This window comes from Mustela nigripes, chromosome 1 (assembly GCF_022355385.1).
Source record: "Mustela nigripes isolate SB6536 chromosome 1, MUSNIG.SB6536, whole genome shotgun sequence".
NCBI lineage: Eukaryota > Metazoa > Chordata > Mammalia > Carnivora > Mustelidae > Mustela > Mustela nigripes.
This window is the reverse complement of record NC_081557.1, coordinates 87,154,930-87,176,241: the sequence shown is the minus strand read 5'-3', so window position 1 is coordinate 87,176,241 and position 21,312 is coordinate 87,154,930. Positions and strand designations below refer to the sequence as shown.

The 21,312-nt window shown below is 43.1% G+C and overlaps 1 protein-coding gene across 1 annotated transcript in view; it reads left to right on the top strand.

The window, feature by feature from the left end:
- Positions 1–8,104, top strand: part of CRTAM (cytotoxic and regulatory T cell molecule) — a 28,063-nt gene extending 19,959 nt beyond the window's left edge. Inside the window, exons 7-10 of the mRNA XM_059415012.1 lie at positions 629–712; positions 2,701–2,847; positions 4,440–4,526; positions 6,290–8,104. Coding sequence (XP_059270995.1) covers positions 629–712; positions 2,701–2,847; positions 4,440–4,526; positions 6,290–6,420 — 449 coding nt within the window. The 3' untranslated portion in view covers positions 6,421–8,104. The remainder of the gene's footprint in view (positions 1–628; positions 713–2,700; positions 2,848–4,439; positions 4,527–6,289) is intronic.
- Positions 8,105–21,312: the final 13,208 nt, after the last annotated feature.

The window sequence follows — 21,312 nt, the reverse complement described above, 5'->3', positions numbered from 1 at the left end:
TGGTGTGGTCTGGGTTGGGAGGGTGCGGTGAGATGAAGGGGGGGGGGGGGGTGGGGGGGTGGAGGGGGCAAGCAGAGGTTTGAAGGACAAGAGAGCCTATTTTTCAATATAGAAATCATTGTTTCCCAGGCTGTTATGTTTTCTTGCCACAAGGCTTGGGGTCCCAATCTTCAGCATCCCGGTGTTGCTCTTGTGCTATTCTGAAGCCCTTCTCACTAAGAGGCCTGATTCAGGAAGCAGGTGTAAAACAGTGGTTTACATTTTGAGTTCTGAATTTCAGTGTTGGCTCCATCACTCACTAGCTCCGTGATGTCAGACAATGTACTTAGCTTCTCTAAGTCTCTGTTCAGAGCTGTGGTGAGGAACCCACAGAGTGCTGTGTTTGGGGTTGAGCCTAGAGCTGGCGTGCAGTTAACTAACATTGAGGCGAAATGAGCCATTTGCAACTATTTCTGGAAGACGTCAGTAGTTCAAAAATGGTCTTCTTGTTGTTTTTGTTTGGTTTTGGTTTTTTAAGAAGAACAACTTAATTTGGTTTCCAAAGCTGCTTCGGGATGGCTGTGTAAATATACACACTATTCATATACCGTTACATGTATATTTCATGTCTTAATTTCTTCCGACTTAGTTGCAGTAATGGAAGATTCCAGTATAACAGAGAGTGACAAGGAAGAGAAAGAACAACCCGCTGAAGACCGTGCCTTGGCCACTGGTAAGCATCCCCCACAGCATTTAGAATAAACACTTGACATTTTAACCTCTTCATCAGTAAATCCAATGGCCTTTTTCAGTCCCCATTTTCTTGACCTTTCTATTGGTAAATCAATCCCTTGTTCCTTAACATAGTTGCCGCCCTGGCTTCCTTGACGTACTCTGCCTGGGTCTGTGACTTTTTGCTAACCACTCCTTCTACATATCCGTCAGAGAACTTCCCTTCCTCCTCTGGCTTCTTTTATGTGGATACACTTCTGACTTGACTTCTCTATCCTTGATTTTTTCCCTTAATTCTTTTTTTTTTTTTTTGAAGATTCTATTTATTTATTTGACAGAGAGAGAGAGAGAGAGATCACAAGTAAGCAGAGAGGCAGGCAGAGAGGGGGGAAGCAGACTTGCTGCTAAGCAGAGAGCCCAATGCGGGGCTCGATCCCAGGACCCTGAGATCATGACCTGAGCCAAAGGCAGACGCTTAACCCACTGAGCCACCCAGGTGCCCCTTCCCTTAATTCTCAATGAATTTACCCATTCCCAAGGTTGTTCCTGTTGCCACCAGGCAGGAAAGCTCCATATTTATACTTCCAGAACATTCTCCTGAGAAGTAATCCCTGTTTCATTTCACCTTCTACATCCCTGTTGCTGGATTTTCTGCCATCTCCTCGAATTTAACATCACCAAAAACCAAACAGCACCTTTTCCCACAAAATCACCTCATCCAGATGATCACAGAGTCCCCAAACCTTGAGGTCATCCTCCATTCCTATGGATGTGTGTACACACAAACACATAGAAAATCAGTCCATCTCCAAGGACTTTTGAGTCTCTTCTTCCAGAATCTTGTGGACCATCACTGCCACCGTTGGTCCAGACCCTCATCAGCTCCTGTACAAAGTTCTAGGACTTCAGTTTCTCCTCTTGTGGTCCATTTTTAGGACTATGTTCAAAACACCCCATTGCATTCTTCACACTTCTGTTCAGAAAACATCTGTGGCTCCCCGATCTACCACACAGAGCAGGAGCCTCAATGCCTCCACCAAACGGCCTCCATCCTCTGTTTCTGCAGTCTTGTCTCTTAGGCCCCAACAAGAACACACATTTTTCTCTGACAATATCATCCCTTTTTGACTGTCCTGCCCTCGATGACCTGAACTGCCCCTGAAGAAAGAAAGGGGTTCATCTTGCTTCTCCTTACCCTTCTTTCAAGGCCAAGATCTTCACTGAGAACTTTCCTGACTAACTCAGGGACCACTCCAGCCTCTGATGATGCCATTGATCTAGAATTTGATCTAGGGATCTAGAATTTGGCAGATTTCTGACATCTGTTGATTCATGTATTTGTTTCCATAGAGAGAGAACTACCCCAAAAGCACAGGAACCATGCCTTTTGGAGGCCCAAACACGATGTTCGACACTAGCTAGTCCTCCTTAACTACTTGTTGGCTGAGAGGGGGTCAGGACATCTGGGAAAAACTAGAGCCCATAGAATCAGAAAGTGAGGTTTAGAAAGATCTTAAAGACCTCACCTAATTTATGTCCAAAGCCCTTCATGTAGGACGACATTTAACCTAGCCAACATTCACGGATTTTGTTTTATTTGCATAGTTTTCCACACTCCTTAACAACCTCTCCTGTGCTTAACCACACCTTGCTAAGAAATCATTCCTTATAGCTCATTTAAGTCCCCTGATTATAATCTAAGTCAATATTCTTGCGTATTTTCTCCAGAAACGAAACATCACAGCTTTGAAATCTATATAACTTAAGAGCATTTTTCAAATCATCTCACAGAATTGCTTTGTTTGTGCACCTGTTGCCCTGTTTTCGGAGAATAAATAATACGAATCTCTTTCCCTTCAGGGTAAAGCTCTGTCTTTTTACCCGAGTCGCCTTCAGCTGACGCTACACTTTGAAAGAATCATGCAAATCCTGCAGTGACAAAAACCAACCAACCTTGAACTGTCTAAATTCCTTTTGTTTCCCGTATAGAAGCCAGTCTTCAGTACGTGGGGGTGATGCGGAGGAAAAACGGCATCCTGCTGCTCACCCTTGTGTCCTTCCTCATCTTCATACTCTTCATCATTGTCCAGCTCTTCATAATGAAGCTCCGGAAAGCGCACGTGGTGTGGAAGAGAGGTGAGAGGCAGAGGACCCGACGAGGCACTCGGGGGCGCTGCGACATGGGGCAAGGACAGAGGACATTCTGGCAACTAAAGCTTTTCTGTCCGATGCCGCACAGCCTGTTTGATACATGCTGTCGTTCAAATAAGCACTGGCTGGTTTTGCAGTAAATACAGGATGTGAATCTCCAGGGGCTGTAACCAAAGAGTGTGTAACCCAGAGATTTCAGAGTCGCTCCCGGAATTGACATTAAGTTATAAAAGCTTCTAGTCACCAAAGGATCCCCAGTAGAAAACTCATTCACTCATTCAGAAAGCATTCACTGAGCCCCTCTAGTGTGCCAGGCATGAGGGTGATATGTCTGTCAACAGGAGAGACCAGGTCCCCCCCACCCCCGCCCCACAAGGAGTTCACATTCTAGGGGTGGCCAGTCGAAGGGGGAATATAGACTGTGCTGATTCTGTTCTAACTTTGCAAGAATGTATTCAGCCTCCGTCAACCATACTATGTGAGTAACGTTTCCCAAGCTTTCCGATTAAGAAGTTATCATCAGACACCATATGTATATATCTATATAGATAGATAGATAGATAGATAATTTACGTAGCATGGAAGGTACCCTATTAAAATGCATAGATTCAACACATACCAGAGCTGGAAGGGACCTTAGAAGTTATCCAGAATGCATACTCAATGCATTCCTTCTGTGTGGACCAGGATTAAATCCCCTCCTAATTCTAAGTGATTATTCAGACTTATGCTGGTCCGTGCAGTGGCCACAATGTGGCTCCTGAACCCTTGAAATGTGGCCAGTCGCTTTTGAGAGGGGCTGAAAGGATAGAATACACACCCAACTTCGAAAGCTCAACACACACACACACACACACACACACACACACGAATACAGTGCATCTAATAATAATATATTGGATCTACTAGGTAAATGAAATATATTATTAAATTAGTTTCACCTGCTTCTTTTTGCCCTTGGAGCATGGCCACTAGAAAACTTAGAATTACACGTGTGGTTTGCATTCTAGTTGCCAACATTGTTGCCTTAGCCACAAATGACTCCAATACCTCCAGTAGCAGAGAACTCAGTATGTCCCAAGGCAAAATACTACCCCTTTGAATGGCTCTCGTCCTGTTCAAAATACAACTTCTCCTAGTTTGATGTCATTCTCCCCACATATTCAACTGGACTAAATTTCATCATAAATAGACCTAGAAACAGTGTCTGGCTTTTCAGCTATACCTACACAATAGGCAAATGCCACAGTATTGTTTCAAAATCCCCCATTAATGTGTTGGCCCCATAAGCTCTTTAAGGGCCACTGGAATGGTTCCATCCCAAAGAACAATATTTGATTCTAATCTGTGGTCATCTGATTTCTGGAACTCTTACACAGCCTAGCGCAGTGCCTGTAGGAATCAGAGCACAAAACAAAAACAATTCTCAGAACGAATGAGGACATGAGGCATAGGAGGGGGAGTGGGGAGTCCACTGCTGTGTAGACAGAGGGATCATGCTATTCAACCGTACATTTGTACATATAAGGGATGTCTGGGGCACCCGAAATTAATAACCTCATTTTCTTTTCTTGCAGAAAACGAAATCTCAGAACACACTCTAGAAAGTTACAGATCAAGGTCAAATAATGAAGAAACATCATCCCAAGAGAAAAAGTGCCAAGGTAAGTCAACAACATGACCTCCGATTTGAAAAATGAGGTTCATTAATTTGTTGCCTTTAAGGAGGAGGGCAAAAATCAAAGTCTGATTTTAGCACTAGAAAGTCCATCAGCCTAAATCATCTTGTAGAACATAAGTGTATCTCCCAAAAATAAGAACTAGCGACCCTTAAGTTCCTATGGCTTCAGACATGCCCCTGTGGGAAGCTACCCCTGAGTTCTCGTTGTCAGACAAAGGCACATCTTGGGCGTATATGTCCCTCTTGTGTTCTGGGTATCTTTCATACATCTTAACCATCCAGCATTTTCCACACCCCATACCATCTGGTCATTTCTGATGTATTGTTTTAGCTACCACAGTCGTCCTCAGGTGGTGAGTAGCAGGGTTTTATCTATGTTATGTCCCCAGATTCTCACACAGGGCCTGAAGCAAATGGAAGGTTTGATACATTTGTGTTGACTAAGTGAACACAAGGCTTAACTGAGTCAAACAGACATGTTTTGGGTCTTTTAAATCACTCCATGGTAGTTTCCCAAGCGAAGTATGTAAAGAAAGTGAAGGGAAGGGTTTCTAAAGGAGACTGTGTGTGCACACGTGTGTACACACGCGTGTATGTGTGCATTCTTGACAAAGATCTAGTAGAGCGCAGCTGGTACTACAGGAAAGCAAGAACCTTCTACCTTTCCTTCAGCCATTTTGGTTCCTCCACTGCAAAGGAACTTACACCACCCACTGAGAGGTGCGAGCTGTGCAGAAGAGCTTGGCTGCGAGTTTCTACTGGTTTCACTGAGGTTTTTATAGGAAGCTGGCCCATCGCAACACCTCTGCCCTTTTTTTTTGTTTTGACTTAGTAAGGTGTGAAATGGAAAGAATCACCGTATTAGCTGGAACAGGGGAACAGAGGGCAGATCGTGAGAACTGGGGCGGGGAGGGGAAAGTGGGAAGTGTGTGCGAGGCGCAGAGGGTCTGTTGCATTGCACATGTTTCTAGAACATCAGTGTTCTTGTCCTCAAATGGCGAGTAGGAGAATTTTGTCAGTATGATGTGTTAGTTGGATTGTTTCTTCTGCCAGTTTTCTTAAGCCAGGGGAACCAAAACAGTGAGTATAGAACGGTAACTTTTAGAAGGGAAAGAAAAGCCCTTCGCTCAGCTGCTGAAAAGGCAGAAAAAGCCTTTGCATCTCAACTTTTAAGAAAGTTGAAAAGGGCTACCTTTGCTCAAGCTTCCCTTCCCAGGAAGGTCCATCCCCAGGGGCTGGCCACGGACTGTGGGAGGTGGTACTTCCTCCTGGGCTGGGCCCCAACCTGCACTTCCGGCCCCCTTCCCTGAGCTCCCTCCAGCCCAGCATCTCAACTTCCCTGTTTTTACTCACTTAAAAGACATCCTCTGGAGCTGTCTCCTGCCTCTGTGTATAGAGTTACCTGGGCTCTGAGTAGTCTGCCCCAACCCTATGTTTCCCATAAGTCCTGCTAATTTTAGTATGAAATTTGCTAAATACAATGTAGGGGGGTTTTTCCCCCCAGATTTTTTATAGCAGAAATGTCTATATATTTTATTTCAGGTTTATTAGTATATTTATGTAAGAAGATTAAAAAAAATTAGCCTGTAACAATGTGTTCAGGCCATTTATGATATGCATGAATTTCAGATTTGATTTTTTAAGCCATTAGCCTATGAGCCCAAAAATGCCACATGCCAAGTGTCTCAAAAATGGGTGCAGTATTGTTCAAAAGAAATGGTCATCTTTGACATGTTTTTCTTTCAGGTTTCCACTCTAAGAGCTACATGAACTACATCACACAGTTGTACTCAGAAGCAAAAACAAAGAGGAAGGAAAATGCACAAAATTCAAAATTGAAAGAAGAGCCCACTCATATACCAGAGACCATTGTGTAGTGCTCCCTGCAATAGAAAATATGATTTTGGGGGGCGACCGCATCATCACAGTGGAGCAGCCTATGGGAAGGTGCATAATTACTGTCACATGAAAAATAGACTTTGAGTGTGATGCAAGACAGTGTCTTCCTATAGAGATCTGCTTCTGGGGTGAGAGCCACGAAATGAGGACTGGACCATGGACACAAAAGCTTCATAGTTTAAAAAAGAGAAAAGAGAAGAAAAGAAAAGAAGAGAAAGAAAACAGAAGAACCATTACGCCTGACACTACTTCAGAGCAGGAACATTCTCCAAAGCCTTGGAGATCAGGGAACATCCTACCCTGAAGGGAGGAGGAGGCCCGGTTGAGAATCACACATTTAATTTTAGTCTATTTCAGTTTGGAACTGTTCCTCAGTCTTTCCTGCACATTCAGGACATTGGGATAGCCTTGAAGATTGCAACCTAGTGATTTTGTCAACTCTCCCACAGTTGGCCTTTGTCTGATCGTTTCTTCAGGGTTAGATTCAGGTTACAAAACTCTGATGGGACTGTCACAGAACTGATGTTTTGGCTACCCCTTTGGGGTTTATTTTCCCCTTCACTGATGTTCACTTTGATCCCTTGATTAAGGGGCTGTCTGCCAGTCTTCCCCACTGCGAAGTTCCTCTTTCCTCCTTTATAAGCTGGTATTTTGTGCAGAGATGCTTTAAAAACATGCAGATCTCCTGTTCCTCATCAAACTTCCAAGTTACTCCTTTATTTCTATCTGTATGGACTCACAGTTTCCTGTTATTCAATGAGTTACAATCTGTTACTGTGTCAGCTCACTCATTGGGTTATAATCTGTTACTAATCTCTCGCTAATGGGGTGATCAAATGGCAGAAACAGGCTTTTGTGTCCTTCTTATCCTTAATCTTTGAGCACTTTCTTCCTTTCTGGTACAAAATATCCCAGGCTCCTCTTCCTGCCCCAGCCCTGTAATGAGCCATTTCTCCAAGGATCCCTGGTTCCTTTTAGTGGAAAATGACATTTAGAAGCCAAAACCCAGGAGCTATGTGTGTGCATTGCTTTTGGGGTATCACTGGCCTCAAGTCATCTTAGTAGTTAGAGCTAGGGGATGTATCACAAAGTGTGCATATACTTGACCCTTGAACAACTTGGGTTTGAACTGCTGAGTCCACTTATACACAGTTTTTGCTTTTAAGAATTGACAGCAAACGCCAGAGGGTATTCTTCACAACGGCCTGTCCCAGTCTCCAAATTGAAGGCAACCGGTGTAAAGGTCACACCTTCTGCCCTGAGAGTACCCCGGATGACCCACAGAGGCCCTCAGCAGCCCCCTGAAACCCTGGATCCCTCCCCTTCAAGTCCTCCATGAGTTGGGTTCCCTGCTGGTGCTAGGGTGGCCTCCCAGGTAGGGCACGAACCCCTCCCCATGCAGCACCCTAACCCCGTCACCATCAGGAGGCTGGCGGGCTCAGATGTGGTCACAGCTGCCCATCACCATGGGCAATGTTGCCCCTGCAGGCAGAGGGGGACAGCTGTCCTGTACCCCCAGGTTGTTGCCACTGCGCACGGCCCACGGCCCACCAGGCTGCAAAACACCATCATCCAGGGGCCAGGCCATCACTGCCACCACCTCTGTCCTGGCCCAGCCTCCCTGCAGGTGGATTGTTTTTTCAATAAATATATGTTCAGTACTGTAAGTGTATTTTCTCTTCCTTTTGATTCTCTTAATAATGTTGGCTTTTCCCCAGCATTATTGTAAGGGGACGGTACCTACCACCTAGAACACGCATATACATAATATATGTTGATTGATGGTTTGTGTTATCAGTAAGTCTTCCGGGCCATAGTAGGCTATTCGTAATTACATTTGGGGGGGGGGGGGGAGTCAAAAAGTCATACAGCAGTTTTGACTGGGTGGGAGGTTGGCCCCAAGCTCTCGGTGTTCAAGAGTCAACTAATATATGGATATACGTGTCTATGTGTGTACGTATATATTTAAATCTATTTAAAACCATGTTTTTTGGTTTTTATTTTAAAGATTTTAGTTACTTATTTGAGAGAGAGAGTGAGTGTGAAGGAGAGAGAGGGAGAGATCAGGAGCAGGGAGCAGAGGCAGAGGAGAAGCAGGCTCCCTACTGAGCAGGGAGCCCGATGCGGGGCTCAATCCCAGGACCCTGGGATCATGACCTGAGCTGAAGGCAGACACTTAACTGACTGAGCCACCAAAGCACCCCACAACCATGGGTTTATTCTAGCTTTCTTCCTTGCTATATGTATTTTTTAAGAGATTCATGTACTTTTTAAAAAAAATTTTTGTATTTATTTATTTAACAGAGAGAGAGGGAGAGAGGGAACACAAGCAGGGGGAGTGGGAGAGGGAGAAGCAAGCTCCCCATGGAGCAGAGAGCCCGATGCGGGACTCGATCCCAGGACCTTGAGATCATGACCTGAGCCGAAGGCAGACATTTAATGACTGAGCCACCCAGGCACTTTTCTGAGAAACCCAGTTTCATTATCCTTAACCTATTTACTTATTCGCTCAATGCCCTGTATCCCTGTGGTCTCCCAGCTCTGCTAGCATCCGATTCTCCAGGAGCACATCCTCTCTTCCTGTGCAAGTTCTGACTCCACACGCTGTGCCCCCATCCCAGCAGAGGGATGCTTTTCTCACCAAGCTTGGGTTCTGACCCCACACACCAGGTCACCGCACCATATGGAAGCCCTAGTCACACAGGACTACATGGCCACCCTCCCCACCCACTCAGGCTCAGACACCCATGCTGGGCAGCCCTCCTAGGGGCTTCCTAGGGGACACCCCTCTCTCAGCCCCCACAGCTTCATCCCCAGCACCACCATGGACCCCTCCTTAGCTATCCTCTACCCAACGGCTTTAGGACTGAATTGTTCCAGTAGAGAGGAAAGTGAGGTGTTAGCCAGAGGTCCTGATTTTTAAGAGTTTTAACCTGACATCAAGATCACACATGCAATTTATACAGTTTCACAGCAGCTCTGAAGCAGAAAGCATGCACCAAGCCATTGGTATTCTGAAAACGGTCCAGAGAGAAGAAGAGCTTCACTTCAGAGATGGTGCTCGTCATGGCTGCTTAACGCTGCCACAGTACCGTGCTACTCTAAGTCAGTATTTGCAGACAATCCTCCCCAAGAATGCTTCCTGCAAATGCTTCCCTTGCTCAGGTGTTTTTTACACAAGAAGCTGAACCAAGGTGCCAATGTTATAGCATCACGCAAAGCAGAACGCAGGCTTCGCCTGAGAGGACTTCATAAAACTGGGATTCCCAAGTTTGTCCCCAGAGATTGGCCTCAGCAGACCCAAAGATGGAGTTTGGGATCTGTATTTTTTTTTTTTTTTAAGCTTCTTGAGTGATTCCAATAGGTAAGGGTGCCTTGCTAGAGCATAAACCAAAATTTTTCAAAACATAGCTGAAGCAGATGTACTCTCGTTAAAGCTGAATTGGGAATAATATGCTCAATTTAAATCTGGCAAAGAGCAGAGGGAAGACAGGAAAATGAAAGCTTTCTGGGCTCAAATAAGTTTGAAAAATGCTGAATATTGCATCTCCCCATAGAGGTGATACACATTAGCATAGCCCTGGCTCTGACAAATCTTCATATAAAGGAATCTCTTGTTTTATCCAACCCAGCAAAGCTCAGACTTACCCACCTAGAGCAATTCATAATGCTCTCCCAACCCACCAGTGGCCATTTGCCACTGTCTTCCTCCTTACTAAGGGATCTGTGACTCTGTTCCCATAAAATGTAGTCCTGTGCTTTTAGGGTAGGTGAAACTCATCTCCAAACAAAAAGAGAAGTCATGGTTGGTCTGAACTAGTCATGGTCCCATTCCCCTTGTTAGAGGTCAGTGTATGCTGCAAACATTAAATTTTGGGGACATAAGCGGAAGTTCGCAGAGGGGTTCTGGGAAAAAAATGTTCCTTTTTTTTTTTTTTAAAGAGAGAGAGTGGGGAAGAAAGCACATGTGTATGTGCACATGAGAGGGGGGTTGAGAGGGAGACAAAGAGAGAGAATCTTAGCAGGCTTCACACTCAGGGCAGAACCCAACATGCAGCTTCATCTCAGGACTCTTGAGATCGTGACCCAAGCTAAAATCAAGAGTCAGACTCTTAACTGACGGAGCCATCCAAGCACTCCAAGAAAGATGTTTCTTTCTTTTATTTTTTAAAGATTTTATTTATTTGACAAAGGGAGAGAGATCACAAGTAGGCAGAGAGGCAGGCAGAGAGAGAGAGAGGAGGAAGCAGGCCCCCTGCTGAGCAGAGAGCCCAATGCGGGGCTCCATCCCAGGACCCTGAGACCATGACCTGAGCCAAAGGCAGAGGCTGAACCCACTGAGCCACCCAGGTGCCCCAAGAAAGATGTTTCTTGATGATAAAAAGAGATACTCAGAATGAAATCATCTTCCTTCCCCTAAAATGTTGTCATAACTGTGAGAGATGCTTGGAACTGCTATGGCCCTTGTAAGCCCATCAAGGAATCTGAGCCAACATGGTCAGAAGGGCATAGAAAAGGAACAAAATGACATGCGATCTCTGATGATTTTGTCAAGCTGATGAATATTCAGAACTTCTTGTTAACCCACATTGCTATTTAAACCAGATGGACCTGATGTTAAGTCACACTCCAAAATAGAGCATCTTTTGGACTCTGAAACAGTTGTTTTATGAAACCTTAGTGTCCTAACAAACGCAATTTGGGAACCACTGACTTAGAGCAATTCTTTTGTATTATAGATGAGGGAACTGAGACCAGAAAGGTTTCCATGGGCCATTGAAAGCCACATAACTAATTAGTAAGATAATGGGGATTAGAAACTTGATATCTTGGCGCCTAAGAAGACCAAAACAGGATTCTGCTTCTCTCCTTACCATATAATTTTAATCCCCAAGAGAGCATTTCATCCTCACATCTTCTTGTTCATCGGAAGAGGGAGCTAAAGAACAGAGAAATTTCCGTTTCATGATCCTTCTTACTTTTGGGGAACTGAGTCAAAGGATGCTTATATTACTTTCTCAGGATGATTTAAAAACAACAACAACCCAGACCCAATTTTCTGGCTCCAAGCATCATCTGTGCCATCTACCATTAGATAAACATAATAGAGGGCAAAAATTATACGACCCAACAGACCGAGCACATATCAAGTAGTGAGGGTCCCTGCAGATGAAAAAGATGGTTTGAACTGCCAATCATTCACGAGTCCACTAATATAGCCTAACAACATAATGTCCTGCTACTTCCCCTGGTTGAGGTCATGGTAATTTGCTGTATTTATCATGGGGTTTTGATCTAGATGAGATGAAGTTCTATTTTTACAACGTTACACCTTCTAAGAGAGAGCCCTCTTCCTTCCTGGGATGCATTCATGAGCGAATTTCTCATCACGGGTCATTACTCTAGACCTGGTGAATATGTGGATTTTTCCCTACCTTTTCTGCTCTACATCTGATTTTCAGATAGAGGCAAACGAAAATAAGGCAGCAGAAACTTATATTCTCCCCAGATTTTCTCACAGTTGATCTAAAAAGGGGAAAGGGGGGTAGAGATCTTGCCTAAATGTAGAGGGCTAACTTTGTGAGCACACCCTGTGTAGACATTTTAAAGAAGAAAATAATTCTGCCAGGTCTTCTGCAAAGCCATGAAACAACAGGTCACAATTTTTCATGAAGACAGGACACACCTCAGGGCTCCAGCATGGCTCAGCTGGTTAAGTGTCTGCCTTCGGTTTAGGTAGTGATCTAGAGGTCTGGGATCGAGCCCCGCATTGGGATCCCTGCTCAGCAAAGACTCTGTTTCTCCCTCTTCGTCTCCCCCTTCCCTCCCTTCGACTTGTGTGCTATCTCTCAAATAAATAAACAAAATCTTAATAAAAAATGAAAAAGAGGGTGCCTGGGTAGCTCAGTGGGTTAAAGCCTCTGTCTTCAGCTCAGGTCATGTTCCCAGAGTCCTGGGATCGAGCCCCACATCGGGCTCTCTGCTCTGCGGGGAGCCTGCTTCCCTCTCTCTCTCTCTCTCTGCCTGCCTCTCTGCCTACTTGTGGTCTCTGTCAAATAAATAAATAAATAAATAAATAAATAGATAGATAGATAGATAGATAAAATCTTTAAAAAAAGGAAGAAAAAGAAAAAGACAGGATGCCTCTTTCGAATTGGGTCCCAATTTGTGAAATAAAAACGGTGTCTTAGAAAAATACTAAATCCTGTGTTTTCCTGTGTGGTTTAAGGGAGACTAAGCCTCAGTTATCCAGATCAGATTTTTAAATTGAATTGTTCCCTTTACTGGAGAGAAACATAGAACAAATATTTCTCCTTAAAATGAGAGAAGTGCTTTTTTTTTGCTGCCCCCAATTCCTTATTCCTAAACTGTGGTAGTTTGGTTTTGGTCATTATTAACCCCTTGTATCTTTGATTTCCTTATCTGTAAAGTGAGGACAACAATTCTCCTCCCACAGGATTAGTGTAAGGATTGAGAAGAAATAATACAAAGTGTCTAGACCAGCATTAGATACGTAATAAGTATTTTTTCTTTTCTACCTGAGACTCTTCTCTCCCTGTACTAGTTTGAGGCAATGGTGTGGAGACCACAGAGTCTGGGTTTCTTTCCTGAGAGCAGCCCCATAACTCAAGAGGGAGAATTTTAACTTTAAAGCTAACAGAGCACAAAGGGACTACTATTAAAGACAGACTCACAGAATGACCTAGTGACACTGAAGACTTTTGGTGAACATGGCCACCTCATCTCATAATAAATCAGTAGCAATTATAGGAATAGGTTTGAATACTAACTATCAAATAAAAATGTCACATGTAATAAAGACAGTATCTCATATCAGTAGAAAAAGATAAACATTTTACTAACTGGCATCCATGCAGAAAAAAAGGTAAAATCAAAAGTATTGCTCACATCATAAACCAGAAATAAAACCCAAACATATGCAAGACTGAAATGTACAAAATGAAACCATAGAAATACTAAAAGAAAACAAACACAGGCTGATTGTTCTACACCTCCAAGTGGAAGAAAGTTCCCTCAAAATTACTCAAAATTCAGAAGTAAGGAGGGCGGGGATAAAAGATTGATAAATTTGACTACATAAATTTGGCTACATAATGTTGGGAAAGAATATTTACAAATTATACCAGAAAGAGTTAGATTTAGGGAAATAAAAAGAAAATTGTGGAACCACTATATTGTACATCTGAAACTGATAGAACACTATGTTAATTATACTTCAATTTAAAAAAAAGAGAGAGAGAAATTAAGAAAAAAAAACCATTCCACAAAAAAAGGCAAATTATTCTTAAATATATAAAATGACTCTTACATAAGGGAAATGCAAAATTAAAACAACACTGAAATATTATTTCTTCTCCATTATACTGGCAAAAAGTCAAGCATTTCACAGCATGCTTTGTTGGCCACATTGTAGGGAAGCAAGCTCCCTCATATGTTGCTAGTTGGGATGTGAATTAATACAGCCTCTAGGAAGGGGAATTGGTCAAAATCTAGCAAAATTACCATGAGCACTAACTTCTCAATCCAACAATCCTACTTTTAGAAATCAAACCCAAAGGTAAACAACAAAATCACAATTTGACATATGTACAGGGCTTTTACAGATCGTTTTTTACTCACAAGACTTCAGACAATAAATGTGTGGCTTTTTTCCTTCGCACCAACCAGTTTTCCAACTCTCTGGAAGCTAGCTGGGTGTCCACCAATTCTATTCAATTCTGACCCTAACCACCTGGAGGTAGCCCCAAACCCACAGGTTAATGGCTCAGTCCCCCAACACTGTCCCCACTTCAGATGTCAATCACAAGCTGCAGGCACCTATACTTCTGACTGACCAGCTAGCTATAAGACATGGATTCACAGGTCCCCCTCCTCAGGTTTGATAATTCTCTACAACAGCCTACAGAATGCAGAGAAACACTTTACTTACTATTCCTAGTTTATTGTAAAGGATATTATAAGTGATACAGATGACTAGCCAGATGAAGAGGCACATGGAGAGCTCTGGAAGAGTCCCCAAGCCCAGGAGCTTCAATCCCTGTGGAGTTGGCCTGCATTACCCTTCTAGCACATGGTTGCATTCACCAACCCAGAAGCTCCCTGAGCACCATTATTAGGGTTTTTTTTTTTTTTTTTTAAATAGAGGCTCCATTAAGTATGCAAGACTAAGTCATTGGCCACTGGTGAATAACTCTATCCCAAGTTTGAGAGATGGGGCAGAAAGTTCCAACCCTCACATCACATGCTTGGTTCCTCTGACAAAGAGCTGCCATCCTGAAGCTCTCTACGGGCCCATCTAGAGTCACCTCAGTAGCATAAACTCAGACGTGCCTGAAAGGGGTTTATTATGAATAACAAAAGATACTCTCAGCCCTATTGCTAAGGATCTTTCAAGGGTTTTAGCAGCTCTTGTTTCAGGAACCTGGGACAGAGACCAAATACTAGAAAAAAAGATGCTCCCATCACCCTGACTAGTCATGACATTACAAGTGTTTTAGGAGTTCTGTGCCAGGTATCAGGGCAAAGACCAAATATAGCATAGCTATTTATTGCAGCACCATCTATAATAACTCACGTGTGTATCAACGGGGAACTGATTGGACACACAGTGGAGTATTATACAAGTATGCAAAGGAATGATAAGTGGTTCACTGTATATTTCTATAGAGTCATCTCCAGGTTATACTATTGAATAAGAAAAGAGCCAAGTACAAAAGAGAGTATATATATTCCTTTACTCTGAGAAAGGGGTTAGGTTAGAACTATATACATATTGGATTCGATTTTTAAAATACAACTAATCTAAAAACTAACAAAAATTATCACCTGTATGAGCTAAGTGTCTGCCTTCCACTCAGGTCATGATCTTTGGGTCCTGGGATCGACCGAGCTCTGTATCAGGCTCTTTCTCTGCTCAGTGTGGAGTCTGCTCCTCCCTCTCCCTCTACCTCTCTGTCCTGCTCATGGGCTCGCTCGCTCTCTTTCTGTCTCATATGCATAAATAAAAACTTTTTTTAAAAGGTTAAAATTCAGTAAATAAATAAAACGTGGTATATTCATAAATGGAATATAATTCGGCAATAAAAAGGAATGAAATCCTGATACACACAACATGCATGAACCCTGAAAACATTATGGAAAGTGAAAGAAGCAAAACACACACGCGCACACATTCACACACAAACCAAATACTCTCTGATTCCATTTATATGAAATACCCAGCATAGGCAAATCCATAAAGACAGAGTAGATCAGTGGTTGCCACTGGCTGAGAGATCAGGGGAATGAGAGATGACTGCTAACTGGTGTGGGTTTGGTGGGGGACAGATATTCTGGAATTAGATAGTTGTGATGGTTGCAAAACTAGTGAATGATGTATTTTTACATCATTGTGTGTTATGTGAATTATATCTCAAAACTGTTATTTAAAAAAGAATTACTTTGTAGAACTTCTTTGAATCCTGATTCAAATCTACCCACTCTGAAAAGATATTTGGAAGTCAGTCTAAGTCTGAACACTGGCTCAGTACTAAATGATACTAAGGAGTCATTAACTTTATTTTAAATGTGATAATTTTATTTTAAATGTGGTCATTTAAATGTGATAATTGCAGTTATTTAAAAATGATCCCTTATAGATACCTTACAGATAAAATCATATGACAGCTCAGATTTGCCTTTAAATAATTTGGGGAATCAAGCATAGTGTGTTGAGAAACAAGACTGTTCGGGACGCCTGGGGTGGCTCAGTCAGTTCAGTGTCTGCCTTCAGCTCAGGTCATGATCCCAGAGTCCTGGGATTAAGCCCTGCATAGGGCTCCCTGCTTATGGGGAGCCTGTTTCTCTCTCTGCCTTTTGCTCCCCCTGCTTGTAATCTCTCTCTCTCTCTCTCTCTCTTTCACACACACACACACACACACACACACACACACACACACACAAATAAATACAAACTTAAAAAAAAAAAGTTCATAACTTAAAAAAAAAAAAAAAAAGAAGACTGCTCACATGTCGATCTTTGTTGAGGCTGGGCCAGGGCTACATATATGTTCGTTATCCTTTGCTCTCTACTGTTGTATGTGTTTTTAAATGTTCATAATAAAAAATATAATTAAAAAATGTTTGAGAGGGGTGCCTGGGTGGCTCAGTGGGTTAAAGCCTCTGCCTTCAGCTAGGGTCATGATCCCAGGGTCCTGGGGTCCTGGGGGCATTGGGTTCTCTGCTCAGCAGGGAGCCTGCTTTCCCCTCTCTCTCTCTCTGCCAGCCTCTCTGCCTACTTGTGATCTCTTTCTCTGTCAAATAAAATCTTTTGAAAAATTTTTTTGAATTATTTTTAAGAAAGAAAAAGAAAAAGAGAAAAGGCCTTCGCTGATGATTTGTTGCTCTGTATTCAAAAAAAACCACCCTATAGGATCATCTCATCCCTAAAGCCTCTGGTTCCAACCAGGCAGAATCCCCCCTCTAGGATCCTGAGCCCTCGACTTGATCTTCTGGAACAGCATCTGTATTTCTGTATTTCTATTGGCTGAATTGCACTGTCTCTATAAACACACAGATATTACAATGTCAGTCCTCTGGAATTCTTGATGAGTCATTCTAAATAAACTCTGGAGGTGGGCAGAGAATTAAGGGTTTGCCCCCTTGAAATTTTAAACATTTTAATATTTGGAGGGAAAATTCCTTGTAAAATATACTGCAAGATGTTTAGCTTTCTACTCACATTTACTAAACTGATCTGCTCTGTAAGAGTTTTTTAAAGCTAATCATTATGGAAATTAACCCTTGTGTTTGCTGTCATACCCTGATTTTCACATAGGGTTTTCCGCTAATTGGATACCTGTTGTCTCTGGCAAACCACCACAAGGTGCTTTGTTTTTCTGAATATCTCTTATTTTGGGGACACTTCTGTCTCTTCACTTGTGGGCAGTGACCCTTCTCTCTGTCCTCAGGATGCCGTTCCTTACCCTCTTCTAAGTTGCTTCGAATTTAACATATATGGAAAGGAACCAGATGATGCAACTTGTTAGAGTTACACATAGAATGACCACACTTCCTAGCAACCTGTGGAAATTTCGGCTTATATCTGTTAATAACAATAGCAATTGTTTTTTGTTCTTGAGCGTATCCTGGGCTTAAATTATCTATCTCATCATCCTAGTTATGTGCCAAATAAGAGTAATACCTCTATTAATAGGTCTAATAGGGCTACATTTATCTACCCTCCATCCAAAGGCTACATTACATGTAAGGGTATTGTGGTTTTTCACCATTACTGAGCAGCTACTGAGTGTTGAGCTCACTGCTAGTGCTTGCTCTCTGGAAGCTCATCATAGAGTAGGAAGGTGACAGAATCATTAACTAGTAACTCATCAGTAATACACTACCACAGCTGTGCATGCATAATGATGGAAGCGTGCACTTGGTACCTTGGGGCCACAGACCAAGGGCCATTAGTCTAGCATGGGGTTTGTCAACCTGAACACTATTAACATTGGAACTGAGTGGTTTTTTGGCAGTGGAGACTGCCCTACTCACTCCTAGGATGTCTGGCACCATCCCTGACCTCTACCCAGTAGATGCCACTAGCCCCTCCCCAAAGTCTTGACAATGAAAAAGTGTCTATAGATGCTGCTGACATCCCCTGATGGACAAAACTGCCCCCTGGGGGAACTCCTTGAAAATTCTCCCTGTACAGGATGAAGCTCAGTGAGGTCTCAGAGACTGAGTAGCAGTCCGGGAGGCGAAAACTAGCGGAGGAAAGGACTTTGCTAGCAGAGCACCAGAACAGTATAAGAACGGGGAAGTGAGAAGTAGGGAGCTGAAGGGTAGATGGAGAGAGGACGGAGAAGGATTCAAATCAGTCCAGCATTACTAACCTACCTGTGCTGATTTTTTGTTTACTTGTGTTTCTCATTGGGTCAGGCTGACAGCTTTATTTTAATTTATTTTATTTATTTTTATTTTACTTATGCATAAATTTATCATTATGATTGCCATAATGGCTGATAGAAACGATGCCCTTTATGGCTTTGCTTGTATGTGTTCATTCTTTGGAGTTGTGAAGAAGAGAAAATTGCTGTGCTGCTTATTAAACCAGGTCTCTCAGCTTCAAATACACTCACAAAGTCCGCTGTGATACTGGGACAAGCCCTCCTAACCACCGTTCTCCCGCCGGCTCCCTGTCGAGCCTACCAGTAGGGGGCACTACAGGGAGACCGCAAGGCTGGAAAACGGAAAAGGAACTGCTCCGCCTTTGCTCCCTCTTTGTTTCAGTAAAAGCAGTTAATTTCCAGTTTTCCCAAGTCTCCAGAAACAGCCTTATGGTCCCTTTTCAGACACCGGCCTTCATCAGCTTTCTATCTCCTCCTTGGAGACCTGGATGCCCACTCCCATCCCCTCCTCCAAGCTTGGCATGGTTAATAATTCCAAACTCTTCCTAGGGTTCTCCTAGAAACAGGGCTGGTGGTTGCTTCCTTCCAGGCAATACGCCTGCTTGCCTTTCAGAGTTTCAGTTCATAAATCTTCGCGTGCGGTTTCTGTTCCAGTAATTTGGTGTGTCTTCTGACTGGACCGTGACGGCTGCCTGTGACTATTCTTTGAGCCTTTAGTTACTTTAAATCAGAATAATCAGGAGAGCCATTCCAGAGGAGGGAGGAAGAAAATCAAGGTCAGGGTGTTCATCTGTGTGTGACCAGTCTCTGAAAGTAGCTGCTGGACTGGTAGATTCCTGAATCACACAGGAAGCATCATTTGTAGAAAAGCAGGACAAAATCTCTTCTGGAGAGTGCAAAAGCGCCTGATGAGTCTGAAGAACCAAAGCATCTGTTCCCACAGACCAGCAGAAGAGGAGGGGGACAAGGGAATGACTCAGCAACCACTCCCTCACATATTCCAGAAGCTGCTCTGGGGAACAAAGCCTTCTGCTTGGGGTTGGTTGGCACATTTGCAGTGGCTCTGATGTTACTTTGTATCACGTGCTGGGCAGAATACCCCCACTGTCTTTGGCTACCTTGCTTTCCTTTCTTAAGTGAGGTTCCATTGTATATTCATAAGACAAGGTAGCTGCTGTCAAAGAAGTTTCTTTTTTAAAAGATCCAACTCCAGGGGTGCCTGGGTGGCTCAGTGAATTAAAGCCTCTGCCTTCAGCTCAGGTCATGATCTCAGGGTCCTGGGATCAAGCCCTGCATCGGGCTCTCTGCTCAGTGGGGAGCCTGCTTCCCCCTCTCTGCCTGCCTCTCTGCCTACTTGTGATCTCTGTTAAATAAATAAATAAGATCTTTTAAAAAAATAAAATATCCAACTCGAATAAAAAGCAGAATAAAAAAGAGTAAAATTGAGTAGTAAAGATATTTTCCAATTCTCTGTTTCCCGTCATGAATGAGGCAACTGGAATCATTCTTAGCTCTTTACAGTAGTTATTCAAATCTACTTGTGGTTTTAATGCTATGTTAATGTGAATATAATTCCCAACACTTTTTTTTTTTACTCTCTCTCTTTTTTTAAAGATTTTATTTATCTGACAGAGAGAGACAGACAGACAGACAGACAGACAGCAGGGGCAGTGGGAAAAGGAAAGCAGGCTTCCTGCTAAGCAGGGAGCCGATGTGGGGCTCCATCCCAGGACCCTGGGATCATGACCTGAGCTGAAGGCAGATGCTTAACAACTGAGCCATCCAGACATCCCTTTTTACTCTTCTTTAAAGGCTTTTTAATATTAAATATTCTATATACATTTATATAAGTGTAAATAAACTTAATGAACTATTATAAAATGAGTATCTATGTAACTAGCATTAAGTCAGGAACAGCAATCTCACAAACACTGTGCCAACGTGCCACCCCCCCCAACCACGGTCCTATCTTTATGAGAATCACTACTTCTTTTCAGTTTTCTCCATTAACTGTACATCCATAAATACAGGACAATTTAAATTTTCCTGTTTGTAATTTTTATATTAAAAAATCATACAATGTGTATATTAAGGAGTTTTTTCCTCAACATTTTTTAAAAGATTTCTTTATTTCGGAGAGAGAGACAGCGCAAGCAGAGAGGACAGGCAAAGGGAGAGGGAAAGAAAACAGAAGCAGACTTCCTCAGTGATCAGGGAGCCCCCCACATCTCACAGCTCTGAGATCACGACCTGAGCTGAAACCAGGAGTCCGACAGACTTTTAAAAGTCCCTCTGTGTTGTTGCCGCATTTAATTCATTGTCACTGTTACATAGTAAGCTAGAGGACGGAAGAACACATTTTAATTAACCGTTCTACGGTTGAAGGACAGTCGTTTTCAGTTTGGGTGCACAGAAGTTTGAGAGGTAGGTACCTATAAGTGAAATTGGTTTATCACAGGATACGTACATCCCAGCTAACCTTGAACTATTTTCCAAAGGAGCCTCGCCACTTCACACTCCCATCTGTAGCGCACGAGGGTTCCTTGCTCCGCATCCTCCCCTGCCCTGGGGGATATATCTCATTTTGACTTACGCTCATCTGAGGAGTATGGAGTGATAGATATCCCGGATGGTTTTAAGTTGGCCTCTTCTGATTATTAATGAATTAAGCATCTTTTCAATCAAAAAATAAAGATTTATCTGTCATTTGGATTTCTGCCCAAGTCATTTACCCATTCTTTCACCGGATTTTCCTTCTTAATTTGTAGGAGTCCTTTGCCTGTTCCAGCAGTATTTGTCGGAAATATCTCCTCCCACTCCGTGGCCTGCCTTTCCTTGCTTTCCAGCCATAGGAAGTCAGGACGGCCCTATACCAGCCAGGCCCAGAGTTCCTTGTCCTACAATGTCTTCACAACCGGTCCCACCCGCTCTTTGGGGGCGGAGAATGCCACCGCACCG